Below are 17,716 nucleotides of genomic sequence, written 5' to 3'. Positions count from 1 at the left end.
TCTACCTCGCTATCATGACGAATCATTTGAGAGGCTAATTCGTAACATTAGCCCTTCAGGCCTTAACATACACGTATGTGCATGCGTACGTAATAAGCGAATAAGACTTGATCCTGCCGTTCACCTGATCCAATTTATCCTTACACTGAAAGAAGGAATCGACCCTCTCCGCAGCAAAAACCGTTTCCCGCCACAAGCACGGCCACTACCTATCAAGATGGCGCTAGTGGGACAAAATCAGTTTATGCCCGGAAACAAACAACATTTTTTTGTCGCCGCCCCCACCTCGTCCGAACGCTAACCTCACAGATCACCGCTGGTTACAGGCGACATTTTTGTCTACCATTGTGACAGGGTGAGTAGCAGACGCAATGGTACCGCCAGCGGTTGTTTAGCGCCACGATGTCCCATCGTAGTAAGCATAACTTTTTTTATTGGAGTTCTTAGCATGAACGACAGCGACGGCGACTCGATACCGGCTGTTGTTGACCGACCGATATTCGATGTCAAGGCGGCGGAGGATTTCGCCTGAAAGGCACGGTGGGCCACGCTAGCGACCTATTAGTCACTCACAACAGTCAGCAGGCACGTTAACCTAACTCACTTTTCGTTAAGTCGGCCTCGCTATTTTGTTACCTTCAACGTTGTAGAGGCGGCCGCGAGCCAGCCCTGCAGTTGTTGTTGCTGCCGATCGCCTGGGCAACCATACGACAAATGTATGCGCAGTCACGGACCGCCAACAAGCGGTTTTCCTGCCTTTACTACCAGGGCGTCTGGCGTTTAGCTATGTACATCGAACCAATACCTATTAGAGCAAACGAGTCCTAACGTGAAGCTGTAGACAGCAGCAGCAGCAGTTATTGTACGTTGTGTTATAAGGACGATGTCGTGGCGCCGGTAGCCAAGTGGCCTCGTGCGTCCTACAACGTCGCTGCCCGGCCGGATCAGGCACTACCAGGCGAACACGTAACACTAGTTTCTGCTGTCTATTTCTGTGCCTTTTGCTTTGGCCGGCAGATTGTGGGACCAGAGGGCCACTGCACCGTACTCTATTGTTTCTGGCCGTCTTCGACGTTTTCGGTGGTAGCAACAGCAGCAGCTGAGGGAATAGAAAATCGAGACGGAACGCGACGTCCTACAATATTGCCACCAACAGCGCATCGGTCGCGAAAGGGCAATCACATCACGGGCTTGAACACAACAGCAATCTGTCACGCAGCGGCGGTGGTTACAACATGATGCGTACGACAAGAGACAAACGCTACCTTAGATGGGACGCGCCAGCCGGAATAGAATGACGAGGGCAGCCGCGTCCGGATGGATGGACAGATGAAGGATACCAACATCTTTGTAAACGCGTTTCTTTGGCTTTGAACGTGCTCGAAATTAATGTAGTGGTACAAGGAACATATAATATGAGCCGGCATTTCTGAACGAACTTTCTAGTTCTTTTTAAAAAGAGAAAATTTATTTCCATATCTGCCGTGTGTGACATATGAAAACGACAATTTACACGTGCGATTAAGATCTGAAAGAAAATTCTTCTTTAATAGAATAAGATCTTCCTAGCGCATTCATCAATGGTCTCTTGCTTTAAGACTGGATACAGAGATTCTTCGAAACATTTATTAAGAGGAACCATACTCATGTAACAGATTATTTTCTATTTTCTGATCAAAAAGCCGTTCAGCGCAGATCAGTTTTTCTTCGGCGAGACTAAAACTGTTGCGAAACTTTAGATACTCTCGTTAATTTCATTAAATCATTAAATATGTTGTTAGTCAAGCACACATGTGTAACGTAACACATACTTGTTGTGTACGTTTGACGCGTATCAGCCCCTTGTGAGCAAACTATAATTATAATAATGATACAAAAACACCCCATGGTTGTTTGCTATGAGCAGCGTTTTAGGCAAAGCTGGAAACATTTCTTCCGTCTGCTTATTCAAAAGATATGTCGTTTTTTTATGTATGCATTCCATACATACAGATGTCTATGTATACAGATTTATACTATCGGTAGAGGACATGCTTGTTGCACTCATTCAAGGACACAACGCTATCCAACACAGTTCGGGCGCTAGCCGCCAACCATTATGTGTTAAACCGTTTGGTACCTCATATTGAATGATATTACAGATAGGTCCATAGGATGTGCCTCCGTTAATACCTGCGCGTAGGACTTTCTCGGCCTAATTACTACTGTTTCTACTTAATGGAAAACAACCGAATACTTTATACAGGAAAGTGCTGTCACATTGCACTTATGAACGTCGCGTTAGCGGAGGCGTTTCTGGAAACGTCTGTAATTGATTTTTTTTTAGCGCTAATTTAATATGAACCGAAGGTGCTATACGATGAGGTGCTGTGGAGCAGCGGGAGCGTTTCATTAATGGAGTGCCCCATGTTGGAACCCAGCAATAGTGCACACGGTGTTCTACAACGTAAAATTACAAGCAATAGTAATAATGATAATAACACTGGTTACAGGCGTTACACACTGTCAGTAGATGAACTGTATACTATACGGTACAGCGTCACTAGGTCACTATAGACTAGTAGCTTTGCAAAACCGCCCGCGCACCCGCGGGCGCAGCCCTTTTTTCGCTACGTCGGCCCTGCTGCAAAATTTACCAAATAACAGAAGAATAAAGACCGATCGAAACGACCTGCAACAAGAATCATTCGGAGCTCAAGGAACAGTAACGTCAACGACACCACCGTCACTAACAGCAACAGTCGCCGTACATACGCTGTTCTGACTCTTGTTGTTGTTATTGTTAACTCAAGGCAACGTCGAACGTCATGACCACACCGTCAACGAAGACGCAAATACGGTTCTCAAACAGCGATGCGCCACAACCACCATTAGCAGTATTACGGCAATATTACTAGCAATGATGCGGTGGGGGGTGTCTCGCCAACGTGAAACTAAAACACTACTTTTACTTCCACTACTACTGCCAATATTAATGCCAGTACAGCCAACTGTATGGGTACATAAGTCGCTTGCTATTGTAGAAGCTGGTTGCTGTTTGATTATATGGATACTGATGTTGTTCTGAAGAAGATAGCAGTAACCGAACGACGACTGAAATCAAAGTCGTTGTCGAAAAGCCATCCAAACTCCGTCACATCGGCCAGCCTGCCTGCCGATCCCGACGGTGCCGTCCCGCACAATCAACTACCACGCAGGCATGCCACGGGCGGCGGCAACAGGCCTTGCGCGTCAGATGGACCAATGGACAAACAAATAGACAGACAGATAGAGACAGGCACGCATATACGACCGAACAGGCATCTGCTACTATAAGAACCACAGCGTCGTCGTCGTCGGCGGCGGTGGCGGCGGCAACAGTGCGGGGACACGATAGCGGTACAGCGTGGCAAAGTACGCACTCACGCAAAGAACGGTAGTAGAAGACTGTCGTAGTCTTCATGGCTGGCTTCGTCGTCGTTGTCATCGCCGTTGTCACAGTCATTGAAGTAGAACCACCTCACTCACCGCCGAGGCTCTTCGGGTCTTCAGTCATTCGATTCATCGTCGTAATGTAGGACGAAGCAACTGCTAAGGAGAAGAAGCGTCGATCGTAGTTCTTCTAACAACTGACGACAGCTTCAATGATACACCTTTGATAGTATGTGTGCGTGCGTGTTTCTGTGTGTATATGTGAGATATTCCTCGATTTAACTAGATAGAACAAGCTGTACGTACGTTGTGTTATGATTGTGTAGTGGTGGAATGCGACGGGATGGAACGAAGTCACTTGAAGTAGACGACGATGAGGGTCTGAATTCAAGAATCCTTCCGTTGCTGAGGGTTGTTACATGCGCTACCTTAAGTCTAGTTTTACCTAAGATGGGTGAATCTGCCCGCTCATTGCGACAAATCGAACAGATATTAGGGGTAAGCTCTTGACTGTGTAAACTATCTCCGCTATTCTGATAACAGGCATCTTGTTAAGAATCCATAATCTAGCTTCTTTCTGACAAAGGCCATCAGGCTCAGAAAGTCTAGAATCAGCGAACGAATTGAAAGATCGAACCTATTCTAACAGTTACGCTATGTAGCTCATTATGCATGCACGTACGGTGACTGGTTGCGGGAATAAAAATACATGGCTGTACATGGAGCCCACATGGGCCAGAAGTTTATTTGGTTTTTGAATTATTTTGCACCTGAACAAACGTTGCTGCAGTTGTTTACGTTTTTGTGTTTTTTCTCAGTGTCTTTCTTTTATCATCATCATCATCATCATCATCAGTTTAATCATCAATCACCATCTTCTTCAATCTCCACCTTTTATATTTTATATCTCAAGCTCATTTCATCACGTTTTTCATCTAGTGTCATCTTTATATAATAATAATAATAATAATAATAATAATAATTATTATTATTATTATTATTAATAGTTTTATTATTAGCATCATTATAATCGTTATCGTCGTCATCATCATCATCATCGTCGTTCTGTTCGCATTGACAACTGTTTGCCTTTATCCAATCGCAGTTTGGTGCTCTTCCCCCGCCTTTGTCGTTCTTGCTACTTTTCTTCTATTTACATGGGTCGTCGCTCTACCTACGTTAGCGGGTATCCGTTGTCGTTTCCCCACAAGTACTCATATCGTACCCCAACCTCAGGCCCACCCCTTATTGTTATTCCTCGACTTGGGTATTCCATGTTTCTATTTTGTTTGTCTTCGTCAGTATGTATTTCAGTCTTTCTCGTTCGGTCTCTTTCCGTAGCTCTTTGTTGCACGGTTCCTTTGTGTTTCCATAACGTCGTCATTTGCAGACATTATAGAGTTTCTATTGTGTTCACCTATTTTTCGTCGTGATCACACACAATTCTTTAATAACGGCCTATAGATGTAGTAATCGTCATTAATAATAATATCAAAGGTAGCATGGTGTGAGGACAGGAAGATTTGAACGCGACCATCAACTAACTCTTCGACTCGTCTTACGAAAACACGGCGATACGCACCTTTACTGGCGGCCGACGCTTGAAGCTCTTCTTGACTATATATATATATATATATATATATATATATATGGGGCAGTGCTCCCTGCACGAAACATGTACCGTAGCAGTTTACATATCCTATTTAGTAGTCAACAGATCAGTTAAAAGCTAAGTGGAAGTGCGCTAGAACAGAATCATAGGTAACGTTTTGCCTGATCAATAACTTTACTTATGGAAACACTTAGGAATATAACTTTATCAGATTCCTTGATCACGGAAATGAATGAATAAACGTGAAAAGCACAATTTCAACGGGTAATACAGATGTAATCAGCAGTGAGCTTGGCCAAAAGACGTCGAAGCCATCAGAGGCAGCGTCCTGATACGTACATCACCTTCAGTGGATATACCTGATCAGGAGTCGGTGACATATTTACGAATTGAAATAATAAATTAATTAACATAACACATGCCACCGTTGCCCGTTCTCAGTTTTTACTACTCCGATCCCCAATCGCTTCCGTTCGTATCGACAAGTTATTATTCTGTTGAGATGGGTTCCTGTTACTGTTGTTGTTGTTGCTGCTGCTGCTGCTAATGGCTTAGTTTAATAAAAGCAATTAACTTTTCAAGTAGACAACCTTCCATCAGGGTTGCCTTGCTCCGGAATGTGTTGTATGGGAAAGTTTCTTTATATCTTTTTTTTCTAAATATACTGCTTTTGTAATTCGACATTACAGTAAAGGACAGATCATATTTACAGTGTATTTATATACTTATATATATATATATATATATATAGCAGTTATTATTTCGGTCGTATCCTTTATAGCGCCATAGGCGTCTCCATGCTATGTGTCCATTGTTTTTCCCTCTCTCCATATATATATATATATATATGCGAAGGGATTTGTCTGTTTGGATGACACTGTGTTTGTACGTGTTTTCGTGTTCTTTTCTTTAGTTATCTGCTGGGGTTGCCTTGTTTTGCGTAGTAGTGTACGATACAATGTTATTATCATTATTGTTAGGTATTTATGTTACAAGCACCTAGACTGAGTACTATCGAGGTGCGTCGTTCAACTCGAATCTAATAGAAAGCATCACATTAGCAATAACCGCTGTAATGAAAATAACACCGCAATGTGCAATACGGTACAGATAAAGCGTCAACCCTCAGGTTGTACCGCAGTAGCAACACGGTAGACACCCTGATGATAATATCTCGAACAATGATCGGGGCATCTTTGTTGCCGGTTGCCCACTGATGCTGCTGCTGCTGCTGCTGCTGCCGCCGTTGACGAAACTAGCGGCGGCGGCGGCAGCAGCAGCGGCGGCGACGGCGGCGGCGGCGGCGGTGGCAGCAGCAGCAGCTTCATCCGTGACATAAACCGTGTTGTCTATTTATTCCCGTGCACTATATGTTTTCTATCACTACGACGAGTACTAGCATCACCATGACAATTGGCGTTTGGTGCTTTTTACGTCGGCCCAAGGGCCACTGGATCGGCTTAAATTGGCTTGGCCGGCCTGCTACTGTCCTTCTTACTGCCTCTAACGGCGCAATTCATAACGCAATAGCGTCTCTGCTGTTGTCGCTGTCGCTGCTGTTGTTGTTGGCGGTGACGGAGGGTGTTGCTGTTGTCGCTGCTGCCGTTGCTGTTGTAGTGTCCGCTGGCAGCTTCGCTACGAGAACGGCGAAAACGAACAGGGTGCTGTACATCTTTCCTTTACTTCATCGAATCAGCAGCAGTATCACCACCATCACCCTTGGTAGCGAACGTTGACGCTGCTGCAGCCACAAACTTGGCAGGCTTCGTTTTCGTCTCGAGTAACAGCAGCAACAACGCCGTACCAGCTAGCATACCTAGACCGACATCACCACCATGAATCAACAACAGCTCCTAGTCAGCGCTCGCGTTCGTCGTTGTTAGCGTCAACGCCGGCACAACCGTCGCTGCTACTGCTTTCGAACCTTCGGTAGATCACGTACTGTTTCGACCACGTTCGCCTGCCAGCGTCGTCGTTGTTGTTAAGCTTGCCGCCTGATGGTGGCTGATGTCTGCTCGATGTGGCATGCAACGCGCGAAGCGCGTCACTGCTGTTCCGACGCAGACGAACCACCGACACCACTGCCATTAGCAGTGGCAGCAATTCTAGCAGCACCGCTGCCACGACGGTTAGGCCACTTCTCCCTGCAGCAACGATGATCATCGTCCGTACCAGCAGCACGGCCACCAGCAGCTAAAAGGCAGGTAAACGAACAACTTGCGTTCGTTGCTTCGGCAGACATTCACATGCACAGATAGGCAGACAACGACGAAGACGCCGCTTCGTAGCAGTGGCGACGGCGGCGGCGGCGGCGGCGGCAGAAACGATCGATCGTTCGGTCGGCTGGTGGTAAACGCGCCACGATCCACGTACGACACCGTCACATGGGAGAAAGGAGTAAGTGGAAAGCTCGACGTAAAAGCTGCTCTGCGGCGACAAGTCATCTTGTTCCTATCGCCGCTGCAGCTACGAATTGTTATTATTGTTCGACGATGACAACAGCAACAACGACAACTGGTCACCAGCGTCGATCGCATCGCACGTTTATTATTGTTATCGTACTAGCAACAAATCGTTCGAATTATGAGCCCGACTGTAGAACACGCTACTTAATCATTGTAGCCGTAGTGGTCGTCGAAGTAGAAAAAGACCACTATCGTTGGAGAATCGTATGTAATAGATGGATCGATCTGTTACACTTCGGTTCGGACACGTATTGCAGGTGCGGTATATAAACGTCTTACTTGCTTACACGTTCTCCATTGAGGCAATCATGTAAGCCACACGATGGTTTGTGTGACCAGCCAAGCTATGGCCATGTGCATTGTACGGCATGAACCCTCAGCAATCACAGCCTGTACACAATTGTCACAGAATAATAACCAATCTATTATGTTATCCGTAAGACATAGCGTGGAAACGACAAACTAGTTTTGTTTCAACACCAACCGAAAAGAGAAAGTATGTTCACTGACCCGCGTATACACTGGTAGCCAAATACGATAATGATACGCTTATTAAAATAGAAATTCCAATTGGGCTTTTTCCCGGTTATTAGCCCCATTGGTTAACTGTACAAAATAGGGAAACGTCAGCCGAAACTGGGCTGTCTCACTTGAATTCGTTTTTCTGTTGAAACTGTTCGAGAGTTGAACAACGCCCCGAAGATCACAAAGATGAGCGCCCCCTTGAACGTCGGGGGGCGGAGGAACCTGGCCCAACATACGCGGTCGAGTTTAATATTATTCTATTGAAGTGGCACCTGAGCCGCCCAATTTTTTTTGATAAACTCAGACTTACACTATGTATCTTTTGCTTGTTCTTACGACCGATCATGATACGACTGCTTCTTACACTCGTCGGGATCGTAATCGCTTCGCAATGACCCCCCACACTTGTCGTGGTCTAGCGCTCGAAATTACTCCAGAGCCGTGTTTATCGAAGAATAACGCTCAATGATAAGTACAGCAGTGTCGGATTGGTATTGAGAGACTTATTGTTGTTATTATTATCATTATTAGCACACAAAAACGGTTTGTATTTGTTTGTTTGTTTGTTTGTTTGTTTACTTGCTATCTGTCTTTCTTGTGTTTCGCTGACTGCCTGTCTAGGCTGAGATCTAGGTTAGGGCGACGCAGGGCCTGGTCGTGTGCCGCAGCAAAGGTTAGCTTTTCATACTCCCCAAACTCGTTTTTATCATAATGAATACTACACGTATTGTCCATGTCAACGTTGAAACTTTAGGTTTGTGAGCATGTCTGTACACTAAAAAATATGTCTTTCCGTGTCTCCACGAATGAACGCATTCATATTGCTGCTTTTGGTAGCGTTTCAGCTGATTCTTTCATTCCTTGTAATGTTCTGAAATCGTCTGTTTCCTTGCTAGTTATTATCTATTGTTGCGTAGGTGCGTCATCATTGTGGTCTACTATTGTGTCGTTTTTTGGTTCTATTTGATTTAGTCACTGCCAACGAGAATAACGCCAAGTTGCTATCTCGACGCATTAATATAATAATAGTAACTATTATTAGTAACTTAATATTATTATTATTATTATTATCGATGTCACTGTTAAACTTGTTCGCGACATGTACGGCGTCCGGCAACCACTTTGAATTTCTACGTATAGATTTCTTCATTATAATCCTTATCATCACCTCCTTCACATTTACCAACGGAGGTACTCTTCACGTTATTACCACCATTAGTCAGCCGTGATCTTACTCATTTTACGACTTTTTCCTAGAGTCTTTCATCATCGCGCGATGAAGTTAGCAAACTTCAGTTAGTTATCGTATCTGTTAATACGTCACGTATGGCTGTGTAATGTGTCGTGTCTCAAACACAAATAGTAAAAATCTTCTCTTTTTCGTTTTCTACCCTAAGATCCAACTATTCGCATTCAGCCTCTCGATTGGTCACAAACCTGTAACATTACGTTCACCGTCATCCTGTTACCATTACGACTTCGACCTATATTGCACTTATTTTTTTCATGGTCAGCATCTTTGTAATGCTATTCAAATTCCATATAGCCGTGTCAATTCTACCAGAGTAATCAGAAGTGTGCCATTGACATCCGTCATACAATAGGCAGCATCAGAGTAATCATAGTAATACTATACCAGTATTTATAGCGTATTTGTTGTCTGTTTCCCTACCCACAGGGTCTTCAGCATTCATGGACAGACCTTATGAGATTTACTTGCTGATCATTCCGACACAAAATTCGATGAAAAATAATTTCGTAAACTCTAGCTAATTTTTTTTTGTCTTTTTTATAGCTTTTTTTTTTTTTTTTTTTTTAGCCGGGCATAAATGGAATTTGGTAAAGAAAGCGAGTGAGCGAGAAGCTTGAGGACCGCTGTATATTTTAATTTTAAAAAAATTAAAACCAGCTTGAGGACCGCTGTATATTTTAATTTTAAAAAAATTAAAAACAGCTTGAGGTTACGCTCAGTATTGTTTTGTCTATGAATTATGGTAGACCCACTTTGAGGGAGTGGGTGTTCGATAAAAGCGGCCACAATCCGCGCACACGAATTATCTACCATAGGAAATATTGACAACGAAAGATGTAACTGACCCAGAAAAAAGCCTTGTCCATATTCCAGGTAAATGAAGAGAGGAAAGCTTTTGCTCCTGATCTTGTTGTTGTTGTTGTTGAGCGTATGTGTGGACGTGTATCTATCTGTGTGCCTGTTTGTATTTCGCTTTGTCAATTATTGGCAGGAATCAAATTGAGATTGTTGTTTCTAGTGAGCGACTGCTGGCGTATTGCTCCGTTGTTAGTTGTGTCCACATCAGTAACCCGGTAGAATTGTGCCAAGAAGTATACCAACCAGTAAAATTAGGGTGTATTCTATCATTTCAGTATCCTGAAGCCGCTCCTTGCTATCTCAGGACTTGATGATCAAACGCTATTATTTAGATTAGTATTATTACTATTAATTAGGTAGCTGGACTAGTCTGGTCTCGAGTCGACACAAACACATATAGAGCACAGTGTCTTCGCGTCTATCTTTTTCGTATTCTGTTGGATTCATATTGTTCGAGTGTGTTGGTGTATTTTTATTCAAAGTACTCCACCTTATATTACTCTATAGTCTCTCTATCGTAGAACGGTTTCAAATTTTCCATCTTGCTCTTTGTATCGATTTCCCTATAGCCTTGTTTTGTATTCTGACCAAATTGAACTAATTAGTAGCCAATCTTGGCAGCCCCTTTCTGGCCGCCCATTGCAGCTATGTGGTATTTGACAATCTATCATGTTTTTAATCATTGCCTCATTAACAGCGCAGGTCTCCTACGCACGCAGGGACTACAGAGGAAAAATTTCAATAGTAGCAGCAGAAAATAAACCTTAACACAAAACGATATTCGTAGAACCGCAACATTATAGATCGATGCTTAGAATGTAGGACAACGTTCAAAACCTAACGAAGGACGACGTTCTTGCCAACGTTACGACCCCTTGTATGTGCTTCTGTATATCTCTCTTTCACTTGATCTTCTTATCATCTTTAGCATATCGATCAATACGCGTATTTCATCAATCCATTCTCACGTTCTCTCTACTACAATTGAGGCTTGCGCTTACAATATAATAGACGTTGTTATTGTATCATTATCATCATCATTGTATCGTATTGGTATGTATCATCTTTATACACAATAGTCTCTGTACAGAACGTGCTGTCATTGAGTGTCTGTAGCACTTAGTCATTAGCATTAATAATAATGGTGTGCACGTTATATTTATCATCACCGCTTCCAATGTTTGTTGTTGTCCTGTGTTTTTTAACGATGGTAGACGGCTGATGTTTCTTTTTTAGCTAACGCAGTGTGTGATTATTTATTGTTGTTTGTTGTTGTTTGTTGCGCTAGCAAGCTCCCCTCTGAATTTGTTCCCTTGGCTCTCTCTCGAGACTTTTGTTTTGCACACAGTTATTTTCTTGTTACTGTATTGATATTTTGTGCTTAGATGGACCTTCACGTTTGATTAACGCGATGATGCTGTCATCGATAGGTAAACGATGACGTGTGCACATGAGCTTTTCAATTCGGGTTAAAGATGAGAAGGACAAACGACGTAGAACCTCGTCGCACCGCAAAAGCACGTGCTGGTTAGTCAAGGCCGTCTCATCATTTGCTTGCACCTTTTCTGAGCTGTCTACTGAAAAGGCAGCAGCCGACGTCGACTCTGAGGACGCACCAAATAGCTCGTATTAATATATACTTCTCGCGTGTTCTTGTGTGGTTCTGCCGATGTTGTATAGGTATTGCTCAGCTGGCGACATTGCGATAATCTGATTCGTTACCCTAAAAGCAACTATAGAGGTAGGACAAAATGAAGTAAGTGACTGAAGTAAATTAGTTCAGGTTTCCTCTCTGGCTTAGTGGAAGCAGCAGCAGTGCTAATGATACTTGTAACTGTTGTTGTGTTTTCCAGAGTCTGTCGCAACAGTATCATGCATACCGTGCTACTATTCTTCCGGCGAACTAACGAGGTTAGTTGTCATGGATGCGGTCTTTCCTGATGTGATGGTCGTCTTCATCGTCGTCGTCGTCGTCGTCGTCGTTGTTGTTGCTTGTCATCGTTGTTGTTGTTGAGGTAACGGTGCTTTTCGTGTCAGACGGATGGGTACTTGACAGGGACTTGCTATATGCACAGGCCATGCATACAGTCAGGTAGATCCGTGTGGCCAGTCGTGGCTTGGCTCGGCGGGTCAGAGGCGGACGGCACTTGGGCTATTGTTTGTGAAGGAAAAAAGAATTGATTCCCCCCAGATCTCGTAGTCAGATCGTCGCAGTCTGCTAGAGTCATTTCGAGTCTGGCCAGTACGAGTATGTAAGTACGCTTGCTTCGTCATGATAAGGCGGCCTGGGTGCGATGACCTACATCCCGTACATTCGAGTACTCTCCGCTGCTGCAGCTGCTGTTAACGTTGCAGAATCATTCGTTTTCTACAGCGACAAATTCGTTTTGCCTTTATCTTACTATTCCGTACTATCATGGTCTGTTCAGCATTTGCTTATTTCGCTTCCTTTCTCCTGTTTATTAGCTCTGCCTGTGTTTTTCTTTTAAAATTCTGTTTATATGTTTTTCTTTTGTGCTCTCCGCTAGATGGCGTCGTACGCGAGCTGACGGAATGCCGGTTTTTTCGAAAAGCTGTCGATGCGGCGGTCCCACCAACGTCGCGGACTCTCAGGGTTCGTATGAGTCGAAAAAGCGACAAACCACGTTGGTTCAACGTTGAACAACGTTGCTTGCCAACGTCGTTGGCTTACGTAACTGATAGTTCACTGTTGGCGTTTCCAATCCCGAGGTCTCGGTCTGCCAGGAGGGTTGAGAGGGCTCGTTCCCCGGCGGCTGCGCATGCCACCCACGCCATCACACCTCAGCATCCATCCACCAAAAACTTGTTGCTCTCGTTTATTGTTACTTGGCTTTTTGCTTCTGTTTTATCTGTAATCGTTCTTATCGTTGCTGCAATTTCTGTTGTTATTGCAATCTTTGCCTAGCTCAGTCGCTGCTAACTAGGCTTTGCGCACTCATCAAATCGTCGGCTTTCTCATCTCCTCTTTCGTCTCCCCACAACACTTTCAGCTATTTCAACTCCTTTGCCGTTCCCTCACCGTCACTTTATGGCACCATTCCTCGCAATGTCGGAAGGACAACATTCACGTCAGCCATGCTATCACCACTGCCGTCAACACGCCATATGTGTCCCTAGCATCGGGACTGGCTGTCGGGATTTAGCGGGCTGCCGTTCTGCGAGGACTGCGCCGAGTTCGGGGGCTGCGACTGGGGCGTCTGGGGATTGCACGACGTCAACGAGGGCAGAGCAACCTGCTGCTGTTGCGACTGCTGCTGCCCTGTTTGGGTATTCTGGTTATTCTGAGCTTGTTGCTGCTGTTGTTGTTGTTGTTGTTGCAGGCTCTGCTGCAGGCTTTGCTGGTGGGTTGGCTGTTGTGTTTGGTGGGCTAGTGTATCGTGGGGGTTGAAAAATGGAGGCCCGCCGGGGTACAGCGGGGGTCAGTGGGCAGCTAATGACTGGTGCGGGCCCCCTAGCGAGTGCAGATGGCTCTGATGATGGGCCATCGCCATTGCCGCATGTGCTGCGGCTGCACTATGAGCGCTGTGCGTTGGCAGACCCCCGGCGAGGCTACTCGACAGGCCGTGGGGTCCTCCGTGGTGGTGGGGACTATGGTGTGGGGGATGCCCGTGCGGGCTGTGACTGTGATGATGGGTCGGTGGTGGCGAGGGGTGGTTGAGATGGTGGTGCTGCATCGGCAGGTGGTGGTCGGAGCTGGCCGGCGAGCAGGGGGAAGTTGACATAAGCAAATGGTCAGGAGTACCCGTAGAACCGGGACCACCGTTAATAGGAGGCGTCATACGCTTCTCCTTTTGACGACGATTGCAGAACCACACTCTAACCACCTCCTTCTCCAACTGCAGGCTGTCGGCCAGACTCGCAATCTCCTGGGCAGACGGCTTGGGCTGCTTGTGGAAATGCGACTCGAGGGCGCCCTTCACCGAGACCTCGATGCTTGTCCTTTTCTTCCGCTTGCGACCCTGTGCGGCGATCTTGTCGATGCTGGTTGGGGATCCCGTCGTGCTGTCCGCCTCCTCGAGCCACTTGGCCAGCAGAGGTTTAAGCTTGCACATGTTCTTGAAGCTCAACTGCAGCGCCTCGAAGCGGCATATCGTTGTCTGACTGAACACGTTACCGTACAGCGTGCCGAGAGCTAAACCGACATCGGCCTGCGTGAAGCCTAGCTTGATTCGGCGCTGTTTGAACTGCTTCGCAAACTGTTCCAGGTCGTCCGAACTAGGAGCTTCTTCTTCGCCGCTCTCAGGACCTCGGGGGTCACCCAGAAGTCTTGAATGGAGCGGGGATAGCTCGTTGTGAATGCTCGTCGGTGTCGGCGAAGACAACGAGCCCCCGCTCAGCTGTGAAGTCACCTGGTCGGAATGAGAAGGGACCGATTCGCGACCGCTCATATGGCCTACGTGGCCGAGCATGCCGTACACGCCGCCCATACCGCCAACGCCCATGCTCCCGACTCCAACGCCGACTCCGACACCAACCGCCTGCTGATGCTGCTGGTGAAATGTCGGCGGGGGCGAATGGCCTGCGGCAGCAGCGGCGGCCATGTGCCAACCAGCCATTGCTTGGGCCTGGGCTTGCGCCTGAACCTGTTGACGCTGATGAGCACTGAGCGCGCCCGGCATATCCATTGTTGGCTGGCCTCCGCCAGCTGTGGGTGGCTTGATGTCCTGGATGGCCGGCGCCCACATCGACTCGACGGCCCATTGGTGGTGTTGTTGGGTGGCGGGCATATATTTCATTTCAGGCGGTTCTCGTCCATAGCCCCCGGGCGCCTGTGTCATACTGCTGAAGTGCGAGAGGCTGGACACGGCGCTGGTGGCCAGATACGGGTTGGAGCCAGCGGCCATCTCGCCGCCACCACCGCCACCCCCACCGGCCAGTTCACCGGCGGTCCCGTCGGCGTCGCGCTCCGTCTTCACTTCGACGCCGCTGCTCTTCCACCACTCCAACTCCAACGTGGCGCCGAATCGTGGGGCTTAGTTCGCGAGGCACCTTGCTCACACCAACACGACGACGACCGGCGTCGCGGCAGACGGCTTTGCGGCCGCGCAACGTTGGCTGGACACCAACACACAATGTTTCCGTAGGATCACTTGCGTCAGGTTCGCTTTGATGAGATTGGGTTTTTTTCAATTAGGTTCGTGCCGTCTACTTGCGACGGGCAAAATGACGGCGTCCCGTTCAATACGCAATGCGCACTGATACAGATGTTCGTAGGTTTCTGTTTTCTACCACAACAACAACGACGCACTACGTGTCCGTGTACGAGGGCGAAGATCGAGTAGATCGCATACACCGATCAACTTTACACTTACTTAGTTTCATTCACCTTTTTTGTTGTTGTCGTTGCCGAAGTTGATGCCGCTGCTGATGTTGCCGTTGTTATAGTAATGGTCTCTGTACACTGCACAGGTAATAAGCACACACACATACATACGCACGATTTTTTTCGTATTACTAGTATAATAATAATAATAGTAATTATTATTATTATTATGAATGAGACTATTTTGAATTTAGACGTCGTTTTTCCACCGCACACACTTCTTTCTTTTTTTATCGTTGCACGAGACAACAATGATGACGCGACCAAAACAAGGCTTTGAGAAATATCTATATGTCACACACTCCGTACGATGGGCATACGTTGGCTCGAACTGTCCGTAATTGGGTTCACTAACACCATCAACGATAGCGGAGTACGGCAGTGATGTCGAAAAAGATGATGGTCAAGTATCGCGGTAGTCATTACACCGGAGTACCCTTGCTAACATTTGTACACATATATATGGGGAGATAGAGAGAGAGAGAGAGAGAGAGAGAGGGAGGGAGAGAGAGAGAGAGAGAGAGAGCGATATGAATGCGCGCACTATATTTCGTATTTATCTCAGTGGTTTCTCGATCTCACCCGACTCTCACTTAAACAATAAATCACGACACACTTAGAATTCACCTGCTATTGTTGCATTTTGAAAATTTTAAAGATCAGATGACGCAAATCACAATTAGGTAGATTATCAATCAGGTCGTCCGATTACCTGCCGGATTGATCCACAATTCAGAAGTGGGCTATCGTAATGATCAATGGGTTGTATTGATTGAGCTCGTCGACATTCACCACAACGCACTGATTTTGTAGTAGTGGTGAACGCTGTAATTGTAGTAGCTCTCGTTGCTCGAACCTGGTCATCACACCGAAGGTACGGATATCAGATGGGCTCCCGGATCAAGAAATGGTCACTCACTTATAGTTGCTGTCATTTCCCTTTTAGATTTCTATTTATTACGTTTTTCTCATTTGTTTGTTATCAAAACCGACTTGCAGGAGTCTCGTATAGTCTTTTCGTTGCTGTTCCTTTCTTCTGAATTTTTTTACCTTCACGCGTTTCAGTTTTGTCGACTCTCCCAACGTCGTCAGCAAACAACAACGGTTTGTTTGCTGTTGTGTTGTCAGGACGTAGTTGGGTACGAGACGATGGCCTGATTGATAGAAACTGTGAGTCCACCGCGCGACGAACACGACTACCACGATCAGCGCCCAGACATCACTATCTTCCGCGAACACCTTCTCTGTAACTCGTCAGCCAGGCGCCGCCAGAGGGAGCTATCGGCGCGCGGCCAGCGATTGGCGTTTCGGCGGGTGACGTCAGCTAAAGGCGGTCCGCCGGGCGGAGCCTGGGAGAGCGAGCTCTTGTCCGCCCGCTCACCCGGAGCAATGGAGGAACTCGCTGATCTAACGCTCCTCGAGCGAAGAAGCAACGCCAGCAACGACGAGAGCTAGCCTTCGTTCATTCGCTCGCTTCCTCGCTAACTCGCGCTCTTTCGGCGGTTGTTCGACCGCCAGCAGCAAACTGTTCGTTCGTCGACAGCAGCAGCAGCAGCAGCTTCGAACCTGGAACTGCCGCAGACTCGAAAGAACCTCCCGCTGTTGTCCTACACTAGCCTACTAGGCACCCAGTCAGCGTGCCAGCCAACCTAGCTGCTAGCCAAACCTTACTCACTCGCCTGCCTGCTCTACCGCTAGTAATACTACTACGACAACTCGCAGCGGCGGCGGCAGCAGCAGCAGCAGCAGAAGTCTGACGGCTCACTCCCCACTCAACTCGCCATACACTGTCCAACGGTGGCGTGTTATAGCTACCTATGTATTAAACCACACTAGACGACCGGTCGGCCTAACTGTTACCGGCGCGGTACGGCAACTCTGCAGCGGCCATCTAGCAGGCCAGTCGCCGCTGCCATCATCAGCACCGCCGGTTGCTGCTTAGGCTGCAAGCAGCGTGGCTATTTGTGTATTTGTGTGGACGGTGGCCTGCTGTTATCGAGGGCTGAAGTCTGCGGAGGCAACAAGAGCAGACCAAGAGTCCGCAGCGCCCGACAGGCTCTTCTGTACAACAGACTGATGCAGCACTGCCACCGCCACTCCTATTACACTAGTGGCAGCAATGGTGGCTTTCGATGTAGTAATATAAGTGAGGGTAGTAGGGTCGGAGTCGCGGGCCTTGAAGTCGGCAGGCCGTTCAATCGCTGCTTCGCAGCAGAGAATTGTGCTCACAGACAAACACTGACTTATAC

General features: G+C 46.8%; 2 protein-coding genes across 2 annotated transcripts; both read right to left on the bottom strand.

Moving 5' to 3' along the window:
• Positions 1-4,127: 4,127 nt before the first annotated feature.
• LOC147756896 (uncharacterized) lies at positions 4,128-13,563 on the bottom strand (the record flags this gene model as incomplete). Its single annotated transcript, XM_086983421.1, has 1 exon — positions 4,128-13,563. A coding segment is annotated over one exon (306 nt), but the record flags the coding sequence as incomplete, so codon positions are not given.
• Positions 13,552-16,821, bottom strand: LOC111247008 (uncharacterized). Its single transcript, XM_086983420.1, has 2 exons — positions 16,180-16,821; positions 13,552-15,545 (listed from the first exon to the last, which is right to left on the bottom strand). Exon 2 carries the CDS (start codon positions 14,986-14,988, stop codon positions 13,564-13,566), a length of 1,425 nt encoding a protein of 474 aa, XP_086839546.1. The 5' UTR covers positions 14,989-15,545; positions 16,180-16,821; the 3' UTR covers positions 13,552-13,563.
• Between the last annotated feature and the right edge of the window lie 895 nt (positions 16,822-17,716).

The sequence above is a fragment of the Varroa destructor genome, unplaced genomic scaffold, assembly GCF_002443255.2.
Source record: "Varroa destructor unplaced genomic scaffold, Vdes_3.0 BEIS01000003.1, whole genome shotgun sequence".
Lineage (NCBI taxonomy): Eukaryota > Metazoa > Arthropoda > Arachnida > Mesostigmata > Varroidae > Varroa > Varroa destructor.
This window is presented reverse-complemented; position numbering and strand designations above follow the sequence as displayed.

Bases quoted from the DNA above. Each gene is read 5' to 3' on its own strand.
- LOC111247008 (XM_086983420.1), bottom strand. From the start codon at position 14,988: ATGGCCGCTGGCTCCAACCCGTATCTGGCCACCAGCGCCGTGTCCAGC.